At 47.3% G+C, this 22,553-nt stretch overlaps 1 protein-coding gene across 1 annotated transcript in view; it reads left to right on the top strand.

Moving 5' to 3' along the window:
* Nucleotides 1-22,553, top strand: part of LOC129694926 (uncharacterized) — a gene marked incomplete at its 5' end in the record, with an annotated part of 39,388 nt that overhangs the window by 10,996 nt on the left and 5,839 nt on the right. Inside the window, 3 exons of the mRNA XM_055631681.1 lie at nucleotides 490-611; nucleotides 7,271-7,434; nucleotides 18,216-18,326. Of these exons, the coding sequence (XP_055487656.1) occupies nucleotides 490-611; nucleotides 7,271-7,434; nucleotides 18,216-18,326 (397 nt within the window). The remainder of the gene's footprint in view (nucleotides 1-489; nucleotides 612-7,270; nucleotides 7,435-18,215; nucleotides 18,327-22,553) is intronic.

Below are 22,553 nucleotides of genomic sequence, written 5' to 3' on the forward strand. Positions count from 1 at the left end.
ACTCCCAAATCCTCCGTCTACACCGCATCTGCACCCAGGATGAGGTGTTCCACACCAAGGCATTGGAGATGTCCTCATTCTTTAGGAAACGGGGGTTCCCCACTTCCATTACAAATGAGGCTCTCACCAGGGCCTCCTCGATATCCCGCAGCTCTGTTCTTGCTCCCTCTTGACAGTCCCGCCATCCCTGCAATTAACCTTGTAAACCTATGCTGCACTCCCTCAGTAGCAAGACTGTCCTTCTTCAAATTAGGAGACCAAAACTGCACACAATACTCCAGGTGTGGTCTCACTAGGGCTGTGTACAACTGCAGAAGGACCTCTTTGCTCCTTTCCTCAACTGCTCTTGTTATGAAGGCCAACATGCCATTTGCTTTCTTCACTGCCTGCTGTACCTGCATGCTTACTTTCATTGACTGATGAACAAGGACCGTTGTGCTTCCCCATTTCCCCCCCAAAAAAATGTAATGACAATATTCTCATTTTCAGATAATTAAAAAGGTGGAGGAGACTCTGCGCCCAGGGACGAGGCTTGCTGTGTTTGATCACATTCCCAGCCAATCTGTGTTCATTAACCCTCTGGAAGAAATCATCGGCATCTGTCGACAAAGGTGAAGTTGAAGACAGTCCAATGGAATCATGCCTAATCTGAGGAAGGACATTCTTGCCATAGAGGGAGTACAGAGAAGGTTCACCAGACTGATTCCTGGGATGTCAGGACTTTCATATGAAGAAAGACTGGATAGACTCGGCTTGTACTCGCTAGAATTTAGAAGATTGAGGGGTGATCTTATAGAAACTTACAAAATTCTTAAGGGGTTGGACAGGCTAGATGCAGGAAGATTGTTCCCGATGTTGGGGAAGTCCAGGACAAGGGGTCACAGCTTAAGGATAAGGGGGAAATCTTTTAGGACTGAGATGAGGAAAACATTTTTCACACAGAGAGTGGTGAATCTCTGGAATTCTCTGCCACAGAAGGTAGTTGAGGCCAGTTCATTGGCTATATTTAAGAGGGAGTTAGATGTAGCCCTTGTGGCTAAAGGGATCAGGGGATATGGAGAGAAAGCAGGTACAGGATACTGAGTTGGATGATCAGCCATGATCATATTGAATGGCGGTGCAGGCTCGAAGGGCTGAATGGCCTTCTCCTGCACCTATTGTCTATGTTTCTATGCATTCATTTACAGACATTCCTGAAGGACAACATGCCATACGTTCATAAGTGATAGGAGCAGAATTAGGCCATTCGGCCCATCATATATACTCCGCCATTCAATCATGGCTGATCTATCTCTCCCTCCTAACCCCCTTCTCCTGCCTTCTACCCATAACCTCTGACACCCGTACTAATCAAGAATCTGTCAAGCGTCGCTTTTAAAATATTCACTGACTTGGCCTCCACAGCCTTCTATAACCATATAACTAAATAACAATTACAGCACAGAAACGGCCATCTCGGCCCTTCTAGTCCGTGCCAAACACTTACTCTCCCCTAGTCCCATCTCCCTGCACTCAGACCATAACCCTCCATTCCTTTCCCGTCCATATACCTATCCAATTTATTTTTAAATGATAAAATCGAACCTGCCTCCACCACTTCCACTGGAAGCTCATTCCACACAGCCACCACTCTCTGAGTAAAGAAGTTCCCCCTCATGTTACCCCTAAACTTTTGTCCCTTAATTCTCAAGTCATGTCCCCTTGTTTGAATCTTCCCTACTCTCAATGGGAAAAGCTTATCCAAGTCAACTCTGTCTATCCCTCTCATCATTTTTATCCATCCACGTCAACTCTGTCTATACCTTTCATTCTGTGGCAAAGAATTGAGTATAGGAGATGGTGTTTCTCCAATTTGGGTTTACTCTGACAATGGAGGGGACATCCAACACTTTGTGTCTCTGGGACTCTGGGACTGTGGGAGCGGTGTTCCGTAACCTGGCGAGGTCACACGCAGTTCAACAATCTCTGCCAATGATTCAGTTCCATCCCATCCAGCAGCAAGAATGTTAAGTCTCGGCGAATCTCCAGCAAGTCAGCGTTGAAAAATAAAGAATGGCACGACGCTGTGTGCAGTTTTGGTCCCCTAATTTGAGGAAGGACATTCTTGCTATTGAGGGAGTGCAGCGTAGGTTTACAAGTTTAATTCCCAGGATGGCGGGACTGTCGTATGCTGATGTTTCGGGTCGAGACCCTTCTTCATACATTGATATTATTTTTGGGATGTTTTACACAATAGTCAATGGCACTTTTTTGTCACAATAGACAACAGGTGTAGGAGGAGGCCATTCGGCCCTTTGAGCCAGCACCGCATTTCAATGTGATCATGGCTGATCATCCCCAATCAGTACCCCGTTCCTGCCTTCTCCCCATAACCAGACTCCGCTATTTTTAAGAGCCCTATGTAGCTCTCTCTTGAAAGCATCCAGAGAACCGGCCTCCAATGACAATAAAGGGAATTCAATTCAATTCAACCGGCCTCCACCGCCCTCTGAGGCAGAGAATTCCACAGACTCTCAACTCTCTGTGTGAAAAAGTGTTTCCTCGTCTCCATTCTAAATGGCTTACTCCTTATTCTTAAACTGTGGGCCCCTGGTTCTGGACTCCCCCAACATCGGGAACATGTTTCCTGCCTCTAGCGTGTCCAAGCCCTTAACAATCTTATATGTCTCAATGAGACATCCTCTCATCCTTCTAAACTCCAGAGTGTACAAGCCCAGCTGCTCCATTCTCTCAGCATATGACAGTCTCGCCATCCCGGGAATTAACCTTGTAAACCTACGCTACACTCCCTCAATAGCAATTCAATTTGATCATGGCTGATCAGATGGTCACGTGGGCAACTGCACAGTGAGATTATTTTTGCATACATTACACGCGCGGGCGCTGTCGTTTTTAGCGCCGTTATTCAAAGTCCAAAGTAGGGTGGGCCCGCGCGCTCGATGTACTGGAGCAGTTCCCGTGAACAGACGACTCTCTCCTCTCCTCTCCTCACCCGGCCGTCTCTGTGTCCCGGGGATGCCTCCTGCAGCGGACCGTGAAGGCACTGGAGGCGTTGCCCCGGTTCTCCTTCCTACGGGCCCTCGCTCCTCCACGCCCGACGTCTCCGGCGGCACCGTCCCGGTTATGCCGAGCGACCGACGAGCCTTCGGGTGAGTTCCCGGTCCCACCAGAGACCCCAGGGGACAAGTCGGGCTTGCTTGCCATGAGTGTCCCGACACACTGTAACTATGTTCAGTTTAGAGATGCAGCGCGGAAACAGGCCCTTCGGCCCACCGGGTCCACGCCCACCAGCGATCCCCGCACACTAACACTACCCTACACCCACGACGGACTATTTTTACATTTTCCAAGCCAATCCTGCTATTGAGGGAGTGCAGCGTAGGTTTACAAGTTTAATTCCCGAGATGGCGGGACTGTCATATGCTGAGAGAATGGAGCGGCTGGGCTTGTATACTCTGGAGTTTAGAAGGGTGAGAGGATATCTCATTGAAACATATAAGATTGTTAGTCTGAAGAAGGGTTTCGGCCCGAAACGTTGCCCATTTCCTTCGCTCCATAGATGCTGCTGCACCCGCTGAGTTTCTCCAGCATTTTTGTGTACCTAAGATTATTAAGGGCTTGGACACGCTAGAGGCAGGAAACGTGTTCCCGATGTTGGGGGAGACCAGAACCAGGGGCCACAGTTTAAGAATAAGGAGTAAGCCATTTAGAACAGAGACGAGGAAACACTTTTTCACACAGAGAGTGGTGAAAGCCCTGCCAAATAAATATAATTCAGACAGAATTAGCAACAATGATTTGACATTGAATCTATTTTGCGTTTGGCAGGGGAGCAAAAGTTGTCATTGATGGGGCGCATGCACTTGGTGTCCTCGACTTGAATCTCAGGCAAGTAAATCCATGTTAAAATTTTAACTGATGCTCACATCTCTATTACTAAAACTCTGTTCTTGACCGCTTTTGGCGATATGTGCTGCGATTTCCGAGAGAACGCCGCCACCTACGGCCGTCATTTTTGGCCACCTCGCTCAGAGTCCCCCTCCGCCGCATGTGTACCGAGGATTTTTCCAGTCGATGAAAAATCACAGAGATATTAATGATTTTACAAAATTCAAGTCAAGTCAAGTTTATTTGTCACATACACATACGAGATGTGCAGTGAAATGAAAGTGACAATGCTCGCGGACTTTTGTGCAAAAGGCAAACAACCAAACAAACTATAAACACAATCATAACACACATATTCTTTTACACAATAAATAATGGAAGGAAAAACGTTCAGTAGAGTTAGGCCCTGGTGAGATAGGCGTTTACAGTCCGAATGGCCTCTGGGAAGAAACTCCTTCTCAACCTCTCCATTCTCACCACATGGCAACGGAGGCGTTTGCCTGACCGTAGCAGCTGGAACAGTCCGCTGTAGGGGTGGAAGGGGTCTCTCATGATATTGTTGGCTCTGGAGTTGCACCTCCTGATGTATAGATCCTGCAGGGGGGCAAGTGAAGTTCCCATAGTGCGTTCGGCCGAACGCACTACTCTCTGCAGAGCCTTCTTGTCCTTGGCAGAGCAATTCCCAAACCAGATGGTAATGTTCCCGGACAAGATGCTTTCCACCGCCACTGCGTAGAAGCACTGGAGGATCCTCGGATCCTCAATTGCCTGAGGTGGTAAAGGCGCTGCCTTGCCTTACTCACGAGTGCTGAGGCGTGTGATGCCCATGTTTTTCCCCATTCTCTCTGCTGCCCCCGCTGGCGGCAGGGGGGAGGGACTATAAAACCAGGAAGTGGTGTGCCTCATTTAGTCTCTTCAAGATGGAGGAAGGCAGAGGGTCACGTTTCTCTGAGCTGTGAATAACACTGAACACATGTCTACTCAAATGTAAGTGTCCTTAGTGGTTCTAAAATGCTTGCAGAATTTGTCTATTGGTTCTAAAGCTTGCAAAAAAAGTGTCTATTGGTTCTAAAGCTTGCAACAAAATGTCTATTGGTTTTAAAGCTTACAAAAAAAAATGTTTATTGGTTCTAAAGCTTTCAAAAAATGTCTATTGGTTCTAAAGCTTGCAAAAAGTGTCTCTATTGGTTCTAAAGCTTGCAAAAAGTGTCTCTATTGGTTCTAAAGCTTGCAAAAAATGTCTATTGGTTCTAAAGCTTGCAAAAAATGTATATTGGTTCTAAAGCTTGCAAAAACTGTCTATTGGTTCTAAAGCTTGCAAAAAAAATGTCTATTGGTTCTAAAGCTTGCAAAAAAAGGTCTATTGGTTCTAAAGCTTGCAAAAAATGTCTATTTGGTTCTAAAATGGTTTATACTAGCGCCCCAGAAAGCCCCCCCCCCCCTGGTTGGCTTGGCTTGGGTGTGTCTTGAAATTGAAAGGCAGTGCAAATGGTGGCATGAAGTTGAAAGGCACTACTTACTGCAAATGGTGGCGGGTGCTTTGGCTTGAAGTTGAAAGGCACTACTTACTGCAAATGGTGGTTTGGGAGCTTTGAAATTGAAAGGCACTACTTACAGCAAATGATGGCTTGGGTGAAATGGCTTGAAGTTAAAATGCACTACTTACTGCAAATGGGGGCGTGGGTGCATTGGCTTGAAGTTGAAAGGTACTACTTACTGCAAATTGTGGCTTGAAGTTGAAAGGCACTACTTACTGCAAATGGTGGCTTGGGTGCTGAAAGGCACTTACTGGAAGTGGTGGCTTGAGAGCTTTGGTTTGAAGTAGAAAAGGCACTACATACTGCAAATGGTGGCTTGGGTGCATTGCCTTGAAGTTGAAAGGCACTATTACAGCAAATGGTGGCTTGGTTGCTTTGGCTTGAAGTTGAAAGTCACTACTTACTGCAATTGGTGGCTTGGGAGCTTTGACGAAGTTGAAAGGCACTACTTACTGCTAATGGTGGCTTGGGTGTGGCTTGGGTGTGGTTTGAAGTTGAAAGGCACTACTTACTGCAAATGATGGCATGAAGTTGAAAGGCACTACTTACTGCAAATGGCGGCTTAGGTGCTTTGGCTTGAGGTTAAAAGGCAATATTGTAAATGCACTTCCTGTTTGCACTGTATATTGATTTTAGATAAAACGCTACCACTTACGGCTGTGATTTTTGGCCATCTTACTCAGTCACCCTCCGCAAAGCAGGTGCAGAGAATTCTTCCCATCAATGAAAAATAAAAGTGTTATTTTTTTTTAAATGTTGAGAATCTCTCTCCTGTCAATCACTCCATGAAAGCCACACCTTTTCCGGTGGTTAGGGGGAGGGGGGGAGGAGTGTGGGTGTGGCTCAGTCTCTGCAAGATGGAGGAGGGAAAGGTCACGACTCGCTGTCTTGAGTGCTTTGCACCCTACTTCAAATGGTATGAAACTGCACTTGAATTTGGTGGCCTTATACCCTGCTTGAAATAGAATTTCAAGGATTAGCCGTGAATCAACTAGGTGGAGAGGTGGGATATTGCGTTGGATGACCAGCCCTCCTGTGATGCTGGGACCCAACGGGTCCCACTTAGTCTAGTTCATAATATAAGTGATAGGAGCAGATTTAGGACATTCTTGCTATTGAGGGTGTGCAGCGTAGGTTACAAGGTTAATTCCCGGGATGGCGGGACTGTCATATGCTGAGAGAATGGAGCAGTTGGGCTTGTACACTCTGGAGTTTAGAAGGATGAGAGGAAATCTTATTGAAACATATAAGATTGTTAAGGGTTTGGACACGCTAGAGGCAGGAAACATGTTCCCGATGTAGGGGGAGTCCAGAACCAGGGGCCACAGTTTAAGAATAAGGAGTAAGCCATTTAGAACGGAGATGAGGAAACACTTTTTCTCACAGAGAGTTGTGAGTCTGTGGAATTCTCTGCCTCAGAGGGCGATGGAGGCCGGTTCTCTGGATACTTTCAAGAGAGAGCTAGATAGGGCTCTTAAAGATAGCGGAGTCAGGGGATATGGGGAGAAGGCAGGAACAGGGTACTGATTGGGGATGATCAGCCATGATCATATTGAATGGCGGTGCTGGCTCGAAAGGCACCATCTAACTCTCTCTTGAAAATATCCAGAGAACCTGCCTCCACCGCCCTCTGAGGCAGAGAATTCCACAGAATCACCACTCTCTGTGTGAAAAAGTGTTTCCTCGTCTCTGTTCTAAATGGCTTACCCCTTATTGTTAAACTGTGGGAAGAGTTTGTGTTGAGTTTATTTTCACGAGTAGATGTCAGATGGGCAGAAGGGCCAGTTTCCACGCTGTATCTCTAAAATTAAAGTATATCTTACAATAATAACTTTCTACCTTAGCTCCCTAGATGCTGATTACTACACATCCAACTGCCACAAGTGGTTCTGCAGTCCCAAAGGTTGTGCTTTCATGTTCGTTAAACCACAGCTACAACCTTCCTTAAGGCCACTTATAATCTCACATGGATATGGCTTTGGCTTCCATTCGGAGTACATCTGGACAGGTAATGCAAGCATTCAAAGTGTCGTCACTCTGAACTTTAGTCAGAGGGTGGTGAATCTGTGGAATTCATTGCCACAGACGGCTGTGGAGGCCAAGTCAGCGGATGTTTTTAAGGCAGAGATAGATAGATTGTTGATTAGTTTGGGTGTCAGGGGTTATGGGGAGAAGGCAGGGGAATGGGGTTAGGAGGAAGAGATAGTAATAGCCCTGTCCCACGGTATGAGTTCATTCCAAGAGCTCTCCCGAGTTTTAAAATAAAATCAAACTCGTGGTAAGCACGAAGAATGAACGGAGCGGGTACGTCGGAGCTCGGGGACCTCTCTTAGCGCTAACGGCAGGTACTCGGGAAGACTCGCTAACGGCAGGTAAGCACGGGAAGATTTTTCAACTTGTTGAAAAATATCCACGAGAGCCCCGAGTACCGACGAGTGGCCATTACCGTAAATCTCCGAGTTCGAATCAGGGCAAATGTGGGAGAACTCTTGGAATGAACTCATACCGTGGGACAGGGGTTTTAGTAAGTAAGTAAGTACGTTTGGCCAAGTATTCACATACAAGGAATTTGCCCATGGTGCAGTTCCGACTCAGAAAGCCACAAGTAACCACATGTGACATCAACAGTGACAGTTACGAATGACTCTCAGAAAGCACTAAACAAAATTAATACAGCGGGTCAGGCGGCAATAGAGAAAATGAACATTTTAATGACTCACATTTAAAACACCATTTGACAATGCAATTGGTGACATTCCATCAAAATAGATCAACTATACATGATTGAATGGTGGGCATACATACACAATTTGATGGGCTGAATGGCACAAATTCTACATACATATATACATATATCAGATGGAACTTATCAGTGATGTGTATTTGACTGGATATTCACGCAACAAAAGCTTTTCACTATACCTGGAGCACAAAGTGCTGGAGTAACTCAGCGGGTCAGGCGGCATCTCTGGAGAGAAGGAATGGGTGACATTTCAGGTTGAGACCCGTCATTTCTTCTGACTCGCATTTAAGTTGGATTGAGGATTCATTGAGGGGAAAATGAACAGATTAATTTAGATTTAGCTTTGGTAAGTGAATGCAATTTGGTCTCACATTCTTGGAGAATATTTGAGAGATATAATGGCATTTGACCATGTTCCAGGCACCTATCAATTTTTGTGTTTAAAAAACAATGTGGCCCGAACATCTATACTATTACTAAAAGTCTCACCTTGACCACTTCCTGTCTACGTTGTAAATACATTTTAGAAAAAAGTCTACCATATATCACTATGATTTTTTTCGCCATCTCACTCACCGTCGTCCTCTCCTCCAACTGCCCCAAGGTTTTTTCTGATCAGTGAAATAATAAAAAAGTTATGAATGTTAAAAAAATTGTGAGATCAGCTGATTGGTCTTCTTGTCTGTCAGTCACCGTGATGAAGGTAGCGCCCCTCCCGGGGGCCAGGAGAATAAAGCCCCTGATGCCGGACGTGAGTCAGTCAGTCTGGAAGACCGTGAGTGAGAGTTGAGTCCAGAAATTTGATTCTACGTCGTGTGTGAACTGAGCTGTGCCTGCCCCTTGAGTAAATTGAGCTAAGCTTGCCCCTTGAGTGAATTGAAATGTGCCTGCCCCGGGAGTGAACTGAATTGTTGGCCCTGCACTGCACTTGAAATGAATTGAATTGTTGGCCCTGCACTGTGCTTGACTTGAAATGAAATGAAATGAGTTGTTGGCCCTGCACTGTGCTTGACTTGAAATGGAAGGGATTGAGTTGTTGGCCTGCACTGTGCTTGACTTGAAATGGAACTGATTGAGTTGCTGGCCTGCACTGTACTCGGTCCAAAGGTCCCGCTCACTCTGGAAGTCCGGCTCTCTCCGGAAGTCCTGCAGGTTTTACTTTCATATATATGTTGTTGTGTGTGTGTGTGAGTCAGTGTGTGTGTGTGTGAGATGGAGGGAGGCTGTGAGTGTGTGATGGATTGTGTGTGTGTGTGTGTATGTGATGGGGGTGTGTGTGTGTGAGATGGGGGGTGTGTGTTTGTGATGGAGGGTGTGTGTGGGTGAGCCCAGCAGCCATGAGTCAACTGCCAGCCCACCAGCCATGAGTACGTGTCAACTGTCAGCCCACCTTTGGCCTACCTGAAACCACTCATTTCGACCCACAAGGCCCCTATTAGCCCAGAAACCAGTCCCTTTTGCCCAACATGCCCGTATTAGCCCAGGAGGAGCACTTTGGCCTAAAAGGCCCGTGCCAGGCCAGGAAAAGCCCAGAAAAGGTGCCTTTCACTGAGATTTCACTTTTTTTTAAGTCCCATTCAGCCCATCAGACCTATACTAGCCCAGGAGGAGTCCCTTCGGCCCATCAGTAAGTATTACCCCTGTAAGTATTAAACCTCACCCCAGTATTTTTTATTCCCTTCCTTCATTGGCTCCCTGTGAGATCCACGCCAGGATAGACTTTCCTCCATCATTGCTGTGCTCTGCAGAAAAAGATGAAAAATGTTTAAAATTGATTCTCCACCCTCTCCCCCTTCTCTCTCTCACAGTCTCTCACCTGTTTTTGGCAGAATTTCTGGCAGCTGCCAGGCCTGAGTGATTGAGCTGCCAGGCCTGAGTGACTGAGCTGCCAGACGTGAGTGACTGAGCTGCCAGCCCAAGAATCCATTCAGCCCACAATGCCCATACTAGCCCACCAGTCCTGAGTGACCGAGCTGCCAGTCCACCAGGCTTGAGTGACTGAGCTGCCAGCCCACCATATTTGAGTGAATGAGCTGCCAGCCCATCAGACCTGAGTGATTGAGCTGCCAGGCCTGGGTGACTGAGCTACCAGGCCTGAGTGACTGAGCTGCCAGGCCTGAGTGACTGAGCTGCCAGGCCTGAGTGACTGAGCTGCCAGCCCAAGAATCCATTCGGCCCACAATGTCCATACTAGCCCACTGGGAACCAGTTCCTTTGGCCCACAGCACCCATACTAGCGCTCCAGAAAGCCCTCCCCCTCCCCCACTGGCCACCAATATTGGAATTGGTGTAGAGGTGGAATATTGCATTGGGGGACCTGCCCTCCCGTGTGATGCTGGGACCCAACGGGTCCCACTTAGTCTAGTCTCCATTAAATTTCTCCTTTAAGCATCTCTACCATTGTGCCACCGTGCCATGCTCAAAATCCACTCTCAATCCTTTGCTAATCGATATGCTGTGATTTGATCTCATTGGAGGGAAGTAGGTTATTTTTTAACGCAATTCATTACATAACAAAGAAGCAAGAGAAAGCCTTGCAACTTGGTTTCTTGTGACCGCTCCACCATTCGACAAGAACATGGCTTTTATTTCTCCATCTCTTCCTGGCAAAAGCACCGTATCTTGGGAGAGATAGATCAGCCATGATTGAGTGGCGGAGTAGACTTGATGGGCCGAATAACCTAATTCTGCTCCTATCACTTATGAACTGCACGCCGACCAGCGATCTCCGCACACACTAAGCAAGTCATCGGCCCCCATTATCTTCCATACGATCTTGTGGGTTCCAGCAGCGCGTGGGTTGTGCAACAGTGTCACAAAACACTTTAGCAGCAATTAACCCTTGTCTTCCTGAAAGTAAGCATGCAGGCACAGCAGGCAGTGAAGAAAGCTAATGGCATGTTGGCTTTCATAACAAGAGTACAGGAGCAAAGAGGTCCATCTGTAGTTATACAGAGCCCTAGTGAGATCACACCTGGAGTATTGTGTGCAATTTTGGTCCCCTAATTTGAGGAAGGACATTCTTGCTATTGAGGGAGTGCAGCGTAGGTTTACAAGGTTAATTCCCGGGATAGCGGGACTGTCGTATGCTGAGAGAATGGAGCGGCTAGACTTGCACACTCTGGAGTTTAGAAGGATGAGAGGCGACCTTATTGAAAGCTGGGTAGCAGTGTGAACTGTGAAGAGGATGTTCGGAGGTTGCAGGGTGACCTGGACCGGCTGAGTGAGTGGGCAGATGCGTGGCAGATGCAGTATAATATAGATAAATGTGAGGTTATCCACTTTGGTGGCAAAAACAAGGGGGCAGATTGTTATCTCAATGGGGTTAGTTTAGGTAAGGGGGAGGTGCAGCGAGACCTGGGTGTCCTTGTACAACGGCCACTGAAAGTTGGCGTGCAGGTACAGCAGACCGTGAAGAAATGGAATGTTGACCTTCATAACAAGAGGATTTCAGTATAGGAGTAAAGAGGTTCATCTGCAGTTGTATAGGGCTCTGGTAAGACCACATCTGGAGTATTGTGTACAGTTTTGGTCTCCTAATTTGAGGAAGGACATCCTTGTGATTGCGGCAGTGCAGCGTAGGTTCACGAGATTGATCCCTGGGATGGCAGGACTGTCATATGAAGAAAGATTGAAAAGACTAGGCTTGTATTCACTGGAGTTTAGAAGGATGAGGGGATATCTTATAGAAACATATAAAATTATAAAAGGACTGGACAAGCCGGATGCAGGAAAAATGTTCCCAATGTTGGGCGAGTCCAGAACCAGGGACCACAGTCTTAGAATAAAGGGGAGGTCATTTAAGACTGAGGTGAGAAAATACTTTTTCCCCTAGAGAATTGTGAATTTGTGGAATTCCCTGCCACAGAGGGCAGTGGAGGCCAAGTCACTGGATGGATTTAAGAGAGAGTTAGATAGAGCTCTAGAGGCTAGTGGAGTCAAGGGATATGGGGAGATGGCAGACACGGGTTATTGATTGGGGACGATCAGACATGATCACAATGAATGGCGGTGCTGGTTCGAAGGGCCAAATGGCCTCCTCCTGCACCTATTTTCTATGTTTCAATGAAACATATAAGATTATTAAGGGTTTGGACATGCTAGAGGCAGGAAACATGTTCCCGATGTTGGTGGAGTGCAGAACCAGGGGCCACAGTTTAAGAATAAGGGGTAAGCCATTTAGAACGGAGACTAGGAAACACTTTTTCTCACAGAGAGTGGTGAGTCTGTGGAATTCTCTGCCTCAGAGGGCAGTGGAGGCAGGTTCTCTGGATACTTTCAAGAGAGAGCTAGATAGGGCTCTTAAAAATTGGTCAGGGGATATGGGGAGAAGGCAGGAACGGGGTACTGATTGGGGATGATCAGCCATGATCACATTGAATGGCGGTGCTGGCTTGAAGGGCCGAATGGCCTACTCCTACACCTATTGTCTATTGATATGCTGTTTTTGATCTTTTTGAAGGGAAGTAGGTCCTTTTTAAATGCAATTCATTACATAACAAAGAAGCAAGAGAAACCTTGCACCTTCTTTTCTTGTGACCGCTCCACCATTCGACTAGGACAAGGCTTTTATTTCTCCATCTCTTCCTGGCAAAATCATCGTATCTTGGGAGATAGATCAGCCATGATTGAGTGGCGGAGTAGACTTGATGGGCTGAATTCCACAGACTCACCACTCTCTGTGAGAAAAAGTGTTTCCTCGCCTCTGTTCTAAATGGCTTACTCCTTATTCTTAAACTGCGGCCACTGGTTCTCGACTCCCCCAACATCGGAAACATGTTTCCTGCCTCTAGCGTGTCCAAGCCCTTAACAATCTTATATGTTTCAATGAGATACCCTCTCATCCTTATAAACTCCAGAGTTTACAAGCCCAGCTGCTCCATTCTCTCAGCATATGACAGTCCCGCCATCCCGGGAATTAACCTTGTAAACCTACGCTGCACTCCCTCAACAGCAAGAATGTCCTTCCTCAAATTAGGGGGCCAAAACTGCACACAATACTCCAGGTGTGGTCTCACTAGGGCTCTGTACAACTGCAGAAGGACCTTGTTGCTCCTATATTCGATTCCTCTTGTTATAAAGGCCAACGTGCCATTTGCTTTCTTCACTGCCTGCTGTACCTGTATGCTTACTTTCATAGACTGATGTACAAGGACCCCCCAGATCCCGATGTACTTCCCCTTTTCCCAACTTGACGCCATTTAGATAGTAATCTGCCTTCCTGTTTTTGCTACCAAAGTGGATAACCTCACATTTATCCGCATTAAACTTCATGTGCCATGCATCTGCTCACTCACTCAACCTGTCCAAGTCACCCTGCATTCTCATAGCATGCTCCTCACAGTTCACACTGCCACCCAGCTTTGTGTTATCTGCAAATTTGCTAATGTTACTTTGAATCCCTTCATCCAAATCATTGATGTATATTGTAAATAGCTGCGGTCCCAGCACCGAGCCTTGCGGTACCCACTAGTCACAGCCTGCCATTCTGAAAGGGACCCGTTAATCCCTACTCTTCGTTTCCTGTCTGCTAACCACTTCTCGATCCATGTCAGCCCACCAATACAATGTGCCCTAATTTTGCCCACTAAGCTCCTATGTGGGACCTTATCAAATGCTTTCTGAAAGTCCAGGTACACTACATCCACTGGCTCTCCCTTGTACATTTTCCTAGTTACATCTTCTAAAAATTCTAGAAGATTAGTCAAGCATGATTTCCCCTTCGTAAATCCATGCTGACTCGGACCGATCCTGTTACTGCTATCCAAATGTGCGGCTATTTCATCTTTTATAATTGACTCCAGCATCTTCCCCACCACTGATGTCAGGCTAACTGGTCCATAATTCCCTGTTTTCTCTCTCTCGCCTTTCTTAAAAAGTGGGATAACATTAGCTACCCTCCAATCCACAGGAACTGATCCTGAATCTATAGAACATTGGAAAATGATCACCAATGCATCCACAATTTCTAGAGCCACTTCCTTAAGTACCCTGGGATGCAGACCATCAGGCCCTGGGGATTTACCAGCCTTCAGTCCTATCAGTCTATCCAACACCATTTCCTGCCAAATGTGGATTTCCTTCAGTTCCTCCGTCACCCCAGATCCTCTGGCCACTACTATATCAGGAAGATTGTTTGTGTCCTCCCTCGTGAAGACAGATCCAAAGTACCTGTTCAACTCATCTGCCATTTCCTTTTTCCCCATAATAAATTCACCTTTTTCAGTCTTCAAGGGTCCAACTTTGGTCTTAACTATTTTTTTCCTCTTCACAAACCTAAAGAAGCTTTTACTATCCTGCTTTATATTCTTGGCTAGCTTACCTTCGTACCTCATCTTTTCTCCCCGTATTGTCTTTTTGGTTATCTTCTGTTGCTCTTTAAACATTGCCCAATCCTCTTTCTTCCCGCTCTTTGCTACGTTGTACTTCTTCACGTTAATTTTTATACTGTCCCTGACGTCCCTTGTCAGCCATGGTCGTCCCTTTCTCCCCTTGGAATCTTTCTTCCTCCTAGGAATGAACTGATTCTGCACCTTCTGTATTATTCCTAGATGCACCAGCCATTTTTGTTCCACTGTCATCCCTGCTAGTGCATCTTTCCAGTCAACTTTGGCCAGCTTCTCCCTCATGGCCCTATAGTCCCCTTTATTCAACTGCAACACTGACACCTCCGATCTACTCTGATCTTCTCCCTCTCCAATTGTAGATGAAACCTGACCATGTCATGGTCACTGCCTCCGAATGGCTCATTAACCCCCTTGTCCCGCCCCCACCCCTGACATCAGTCTGAAGAAGGGTCTCGGCCTGAAACATCGCCCGTTCCTTCTCTCCAGAGATGCTGCCTGTCCCGCTGAGTTACCCCAGCATTTTGTGTCTGCCTTTGACCTAAACTAAACTAAATCTCTGGCATGAGTGAGTGGAGTATACGGTGTTCTTTATTGCATTAGAAAGACGTCTGATCTCCGAGCTGGAAGAATTCCAATGCATTGAAGGTCAAGGGCATGGGCATGTTGACAACGACTGGAAATAGTTCCCACCCTCCGCTGAGGCTAAAGTTGTGGCTGCAGAGGTTGTGTCTTTTAATGAGAAACCCCTCACTGAAGAACAGGAAGCATTTTGTGCGCTCAATTTACAATGAAGGACAGTGCAAGGCTTGTAGAGGGGATGTTCCACTAGTGTGAGAGTCCAGGACCAGAGGCCTTTCCTATCCATGTACCTGGCCAAATGTCTTTTAAATGTTGTTATACTTGCCGTAGCTTGTCGTCGACTCGATGGTAGGTTGTTGTAGACACTGTCGTTGGGGGGGGGGGGGGTTCAGTGACCTGCTACCATATAACAATTACAGCACGGAAACAGGCCATCTCGGCCCTACAAGTCCGTGCCGAACAAATTTTTTTTTTCCCCTTAGTCCCACCTGCCTGCACTCATACCATAACCCTCCATTCCCTTCTCATCCATATGCCTATCCAATTTATTTTTAAATGATACCAATGAACCTGCCTCCACCACTTCCACTGGAAGCTCATTCCACACCACTACCACTCTCTGAGTAAAGAAGTTCCCCCTCATATTAACCCGAAACTTCTGTCCCTTAATTCTGAAGTCATGTCCTCTTGTTTGAATCTTCCCTATTCTCAAAGGGAAAAGCTTGTCCACATCAACTCTGTCTATCCCTCTCATCATTTTAAAGACCTCTATCAGGTCCCCCCTTAACCTTCTGCGCTCCAGAGAATAAAGACCTAACTTGTTCAACCTATCTCTGTAACTTAGTTGTTGAAACCCAGGCAACATTCTAGTAAATCTCCTCTGTACTCTCTCTATTTTGTTGACAACGTTGCTACGACTGTGACAGTCGCCTGAAAAATCGCCTAAGTGAGACCGGCCCTTAAATATGTGGAATTCATTGCCATAGATGGCTGTGGAGGCCGTCATTGTGTATTTTTAAGGCAGAGACTACTGATAGGTTCATGATTAAGGGGCTGTCCCACTGTACGCGCTAATTCAAGAGTACTCCCGAGTTTTCCCCTGATCCGTACTCAGACAATTACGGTAATGGACGCTCGTAGGTACTCGGGGCTCTCGTGGACATTTTCAAACATGTTGAAAAATCTTCACGAGCTTACCGCGTTTCCCTAGTACCTGCCGTTAGCGTTACGAGCAGCCAAGAGACGTTCCGAGCTCCGACGTACCCTCTACGTACATTCTACGTTCTTACCTCAAGTTTGATTTTTTTTTTATTTTTTTTTTTTTAACTCGTACAGTGGGACAGGCCCTTCAGGAAGGGCGTCAAAGGTTACAGGGAGAAGGCGCGAGAATGGGGTTGGGAGGCAATCATAGATCAGCTGTGAATGAATGGCAGGGCAGGCTCGGTGGGCAGAATGGCGGAATTTTGTTCCTACGTCTAAGTCCATAGTCAAAACATTAATAATGCAGAATTTGTACTCAAAATCATTAGGATTCATCAGGACAATCTGGACAAAGTCTCTGCATTCATTATTTGCCATTTGACATTGTCGTTTTGCCAGGCGTAGCGGTGTGCAAATTATGGGTGCTGCTTTGAGCATTTTGCTATTGTAAATGCAGAGATATTTAGATTATTGTAGACGTTAGAGTGATACAGCATGGAAACAGACCCTTCAGCCCAACTTGCCCAAACGGCCAACATGTCCCAGCTACAGTAGCCCCACCTGCCCGCGTTTGGCCCATATCTCTCTCGAAAAACCCGTCCTATCCATGTACCTGTCTAAACGTTGCGATAGTCCTAGCCTCAACTACCTCCTCTGGCAGCTCGTTCCATACACCCACCACCCTCTGTGTGGGAAAAGTTACCCCTCAGATTCCTATTAAATCTTTCCCCCTTGAACCTATGTCCTCTGTTCCCCGATTCCCCCTACTCTGGGCAAGAGACTCTGTGCATCTACCCGATCTATTCCTCACGTGATTTTATACACCTCTATAAGATCACCCCTCATCCTCCTGCACTCCTGCATGGAATAGAGTCCCAGCCTCGGGGCCGGATTTAGATGAAGAGAGGCCCTAAGCTATTTCACTTGTGAGCCCCCCCCCTCCCAATCCCCCACCCCCACGACTAGAGGACAATGACTACCCAACAGTGACAGTGTGACACTTTTAGATTCTACTGTATGTTGTCGTTAAACAGTTGGTTTTAAAATACATATTGGATTCCCCGCGGAGCGGGCGATGCCTTACCTGGATCGCCGTTTGAAGCTCTGGAGTGTTGGGCCTGTGGCAGGGATGGGGGTTGGGGCCGGAGGAAGGCAGGTGAGTGAACTGAGGCTGAGGCGATATCTGGTGGAGGGGTGGAGGGTGGTCATGGGGGAGGTCTGTAGTGTGGGTGGGGAAGAGCTGGGGTCACATGGTTTGAAGGGAATGGGGAAGACCCAGTGGACCAGTCACTGAGATGACCAGGGTTAGGGGGCCTAGCACTAGGACCCAGCGCAGTCAAACCCAGGGGAGTGGGAATCTGCAGCGTGGAAACCTCAGGCCCGGTGCTGAGTCCAGGCTGCAGGTAAGGCGACGGCTGCTGGAGGGCGGTGGAGTGGCGAGGGTCAGCGAGCAAAGAGTAGGAGGTCCCGGTGGGCGGATGGTGGGTGAGGCAGCAAGGTGAGTAGGCCCCCCCTAGATCTCGAGGCCCTAAACTTAAGCTTGTCTAGCTTATACGTAAATCCGGCCCTGCCCACCCTGCCCCAACCTCTCCCTGTAGCTCACACCCTCGAGTCCTGGCAACATCCTCGTAAATCTTCTCTGTACCCTCTCCAGCTTGACAACATCTATGACACTCTGTGCTCTTCATATTTGATGCAGTATATTGCTAAATTTAAAACCATTTAATTCAGAATGTATTAATTGTTCCCCCTCCCCCCGCCGCACTCCCTTACTACAAAGGACAAGTAGGTATTTAAGAACCAACACTACTTCATTTTAAATTGCGATTTGTAAACTGGTTCAGGAAGCTCAGTGTGTTTGGCCGTCATTTCACAGTCGCCAATGTCGGCTGCAATAGCTTTTCTTGAATCTCATTTCAGGGTTGAAGGACTACACGGCAATCTTGGCTCTACACACCGTGTTGGACTTCTGGGAGTCTGTGGGCGTTCAAAGGATCCGGGGTTACATCAAAGGCCTTATGACCCAGGCTGGTGAGAACATGTCGTTCAAGGGCTTCCACACGTCCCTGCTAAATGTCCGCTTGCCAAGCTGCGGAGAGGGTGCAGAGAAGATTTACGAGGATGTTGCCGGGACTCGAGGGTGTGAGCTGCAGGCAGAGGTTGAACAGGCTGGGTCTCTATTCTTTGGAGGGCAGGAGGATGAGGGGCGATCTTATAGAGTTGTACAAAATCATGAGAGGAATAGATCGGGTAGTCGCACGGAGTCTCAAGCCCAGAGGAGGAATCGAAAACCACAGGTTTAAGGTGAACGGGAAAAATGATTTAATAGGAACTTGAGGGGTTGCTTTTTCACACAAAGGGAGGTGGGTGCATGGAACGAGCTGCCAGTGGAGGTAGTTGAGGCAGGCAGACACTATTGCATCGATAGGACTGGCTTGGAGGGATAAGGGCCCGTTTCCACACTGTGTCACTCTGTGACTATGATTACCATTTTAACCATGATAAATTGCAGTTGAATATTTCTGAAACATAGAAAATAGGTGCAGGTGTAGGCCATTCGGCCCTTCGAGCCTGCACCGCCATTCAATATGATCATGGCTGATCATCCAACTCAGTATCCTGTACCTGCCTTCTCTCCATACCCCCTGATCTCTTTAGCCACAAGGGCCACATCTAACTCCCTCTTAAATATAGCCAATGAACTGGCCTCAACTACCTTCTGTGGCAGGGAATTCCACAGATTCACCACTCTCTGTGTGAAAAATGTTTTCCTCATCTCTGTCCTAAAAGATTTCCCCCTTATCCTTAAACTGTGACCCCTTGTCCTGGACTTCCCCAACATCGGGAACAATTTTCCTGCATCTAGACTGTCCAACCCCTTAAGAATGTTGTAAGTTTCTATAAGAAAGTCTCTATAAGGTGACTGCTGGCGACTGTCATAGCCGTAACAGGTCGCCACAAAAAACGGCCACTGGGCTAATGGGCCTGTCCCACTTAGGCGATTTTTTTGGGGACTGTGTGCGATTATGACAATGGAATTCGCCGAAGTCAGCAGCGGTGACAACCGACATTAACCTGGCGACAACTGACGACAGCACCTACATCAATAGACAATAGGTGCAGGAGTTGGCCATTCAGCCCTTTGAGCCAGCACCGCCATTCATTGTGATCATGTCTGATAAAGCTACACTCATTGGCATCAAACCCATGGTTGCCACGATCATAGAAACATAGAAAATAGGTGCAGGAGGAGGCCATTCAGCCCTTCGAGCCAGCACCACCATTCATTGTGATCATGGCTGATCGTCCACTATCAATAACCCGTGCCTGCCTTCTCCCCATATCCCTTGACTCCACTAGCCCCTAGAGTTCTATCTCACTCTCTCTTAAATACATCCAGTGACTTGGCCTCCACTGCCCTCTGTGGCAGGGAATTCCACAAATTCACAACTCTCTGGGTGAAAACGTTTTTTTCTCACCTCAGTCTTAAATGACCTCCCCTTTATTCTAAGACTCTGGCCCCCTGGTTCTGGACTCGCCCAACATTGGGAACATTTTTCCTGCATCTAGCTTGTCCAGTCCTTTTATAATTTTATATGTTTCTATATGATCCCCCCCTCATCCTTCTAAACTCCAGTGAATACAAGCCTAGCCTTTTCAATCTTTGACAGTCCCGCCATCCCAGGGATCCATCTCGTGAACCTACGCTGCACTGCCTCAATCGCAAGGATGTCCTTCCTCAAATTAGGCGACCAAAACTGTACACAATCCTCCAGATGTGGTCTCACCAGAGCCCTATTTTGGAAAATGTTCGCCGAACATTTTTGAACATGTTGACAATCCAGCGGCGATCAGAAAGACGCTACGACTCTTTGGGCGACTGAGGAGACGACTGGCGACCATTCACCGCGGCAATCACCGGCTAATGTAACGCCTAAGTGGGACAGGCCCACAAAGATGCCACACATTTAAAAGTCATTGAAAAGTTGAGAAAAAGGGAGGCTGCTTTATATGATTTACATCCATCGCTCATCACAAGATAGAGAATTGTACAAGTGTGTGTAGTCCGTGGAGTGAAGCATAATACTTCTGTGAGGGCATCAAGGTGACCTTTGAGACTGCCAATGCAAAGATGTACAGAGATACAGAGAGATACACACATCATATGTAAACCACACCAAGGTGGTTAAGGATTCAAAATAAAGCAATGAAATGTTTCTTTAAATTGTAAGGGCATGGGTGACACGTCAGCATGCAGCAGCCGCTAGAGAGTTACAGGCATAAGTGGAAAAGTGTATCTTAATCTGTAACAAGGGCAGCACGGTGGCGCAGCGGTAGTGTTGCTGCCTCACAGCGCCAGAGACCCGGGTTCCATCCTGACTCTGGGCGCTGTCAGTACCTTCTTCCCGTGACCTGCGTGGCTTCTCTCCGAGTGCTCCGGCTTCCTCCCATACTCCAAAGCCAGGTTTAGACAGGTTTATAGAGATATGGGAAGGTGGGACAAGTGTCTCTGCCTCGGAGGGCTGTGGAGGCAGGTTCTCTGGATACTTTCAAGAGAGAGCTAGCTAGGGCTCTTGAAGACAGTGGAGTCAGGGGATATGGGGAGAAGGCAGGAACGGGGTACTGATTGGGAATGATCAGCCATTGAATGGCGGTGCTGGCTCGAAGGGCCGAATGGCCTACTCCTGCACTTGTTGTCTATTGTCTATTGTACGTGGGCAGTGGACAGTGGGCAGTGGGCAGGTGTTGTAGACCTGCACGGGAAAGTAGACTCTCCCGCCCCCACGAGTCTCGGGCAGATGGGGCTCGTCAGCCTGGGAAGGCGGTCCATCTAGGAGAGGGAAAACTCTGATTTAAAACCTCCACTGCCTTGTGGCCATATCCAGTCATGGAAAAGGCTCCAGGAGTAAACCACAAGAAAATCCGGAGTCGGAGCCCCTAAGGCAGTTCGTCGTTGTCTACAACCAGCTCCTGCGACGGCGCTGGTGCCAAACTGTAACGGCCCTGCTGTTCCTTTGGAACGATCAGCGACGTGGAGAGGGGGGACATGCTGCATGGGCAACAGCCTGTCCTCCACATGACATCGATCGCCCAGGCTTGCATCGATTCCCCTTGTTATAAAGGCCAACATACCATTCGCTTTCTTCACTGCCTCCTCTCCCACTGGTGGAAGCATCCTCTCCGCTTCCGCTCCCTCCAGACCTCAGTTGCACTGCATATATACTTCAGTTAAAAATAGCAATGTTAATTCAGTTAGCCCCTTGGTGCATCAACTGCTGGAGACTCTGACAGTCTCTGAATTATTGATAAGCAAGTACTGAATCATCCGTTATAGACGTGAATAAATTGAACCACTGTAACACTGTGATTTGGCAGATGATATTTTTCCAACACATCATTTTTTGTTTATATTCTCTGCACTGCCGAAACATTTGAGCTTGCCACCATCATGTGATAGAATGGTTACTTCCCCCATGAACTGTTGCGAGGCTTTTTCAGTACAACATAACGCCCCCTAAAGAGCATAATTAGCGTGGCACAGTTAATGAAAACATGCAACTGAACCATCCTACCACAACCAGAGAGCAGCGCTGAATACTATCTACCTCTTTGGTGACCCTCGGACTATCTTGAGTATGGGAGTTGAGTATAGGAGCAAAGAGGTCTTCCTGCAGTTGTACAGAGCCCTAGTGAGAGCACACCTGGAGTATTGTGTGCAGTTTTGGTCCCCTAATTTGAGGAAGGACATTCTTGCGATTGAGTGAGTACAGCGTAGGTTTACAAGGTTAGCCATGATCATATTGAATGGCCTACTCCTGCACCTATTTTCTATGTTTCTATGTTAATTCCTGGGATGGCGGGACTGTCATATGCTGAGAGAATGGAGCAGCTGGGCTTGTACACTCTGGAGTTTAGAAGGATGAGAGGGCATCTCATTGAAACACATAACATTATTAAGGTGTTTGCACACACTGGAGGCAGGAAACATGTTCCCGATGTTGGGGGAGTCCAGAACCAGGGGCCACAGTTTAAGAATAAGGGGCAAGCCATTTAGAGATGAGGAAATACGTTTTCTCACAAAGAGTTGTGAGTCTGTGGAAATCTCTGCCTCAGAGGGCGGTGGAGGCAGGTTGTCTGGATGCTTTCTAGAGAGAGCTAGACAGCGCTCTTAAAGATAGCGGAGTCAGGGGATATGGGGAGAAGGCAGGAACGGGGTACTGATTGGGGATGATCAGCCATGATCACTTTGAATGGCGG

Source organism: Leucoraja erinacea, unplaced genomic scaffold, assembly GCF_028641065.1.
Source record: "Leucoraja erinacea ecotype New England unplaced genomic scaffold, Leri_hhj_1 Leri_864S, whole genome shotgun sequence".
NCBI classification, from domain to species: domain Eukaryota; kingdom Metazoa; phylum Chordata; class Chondrichthyes; order Rajiformes; family Rajidae; genus Leucoraja; species Leucoraja erinaceus.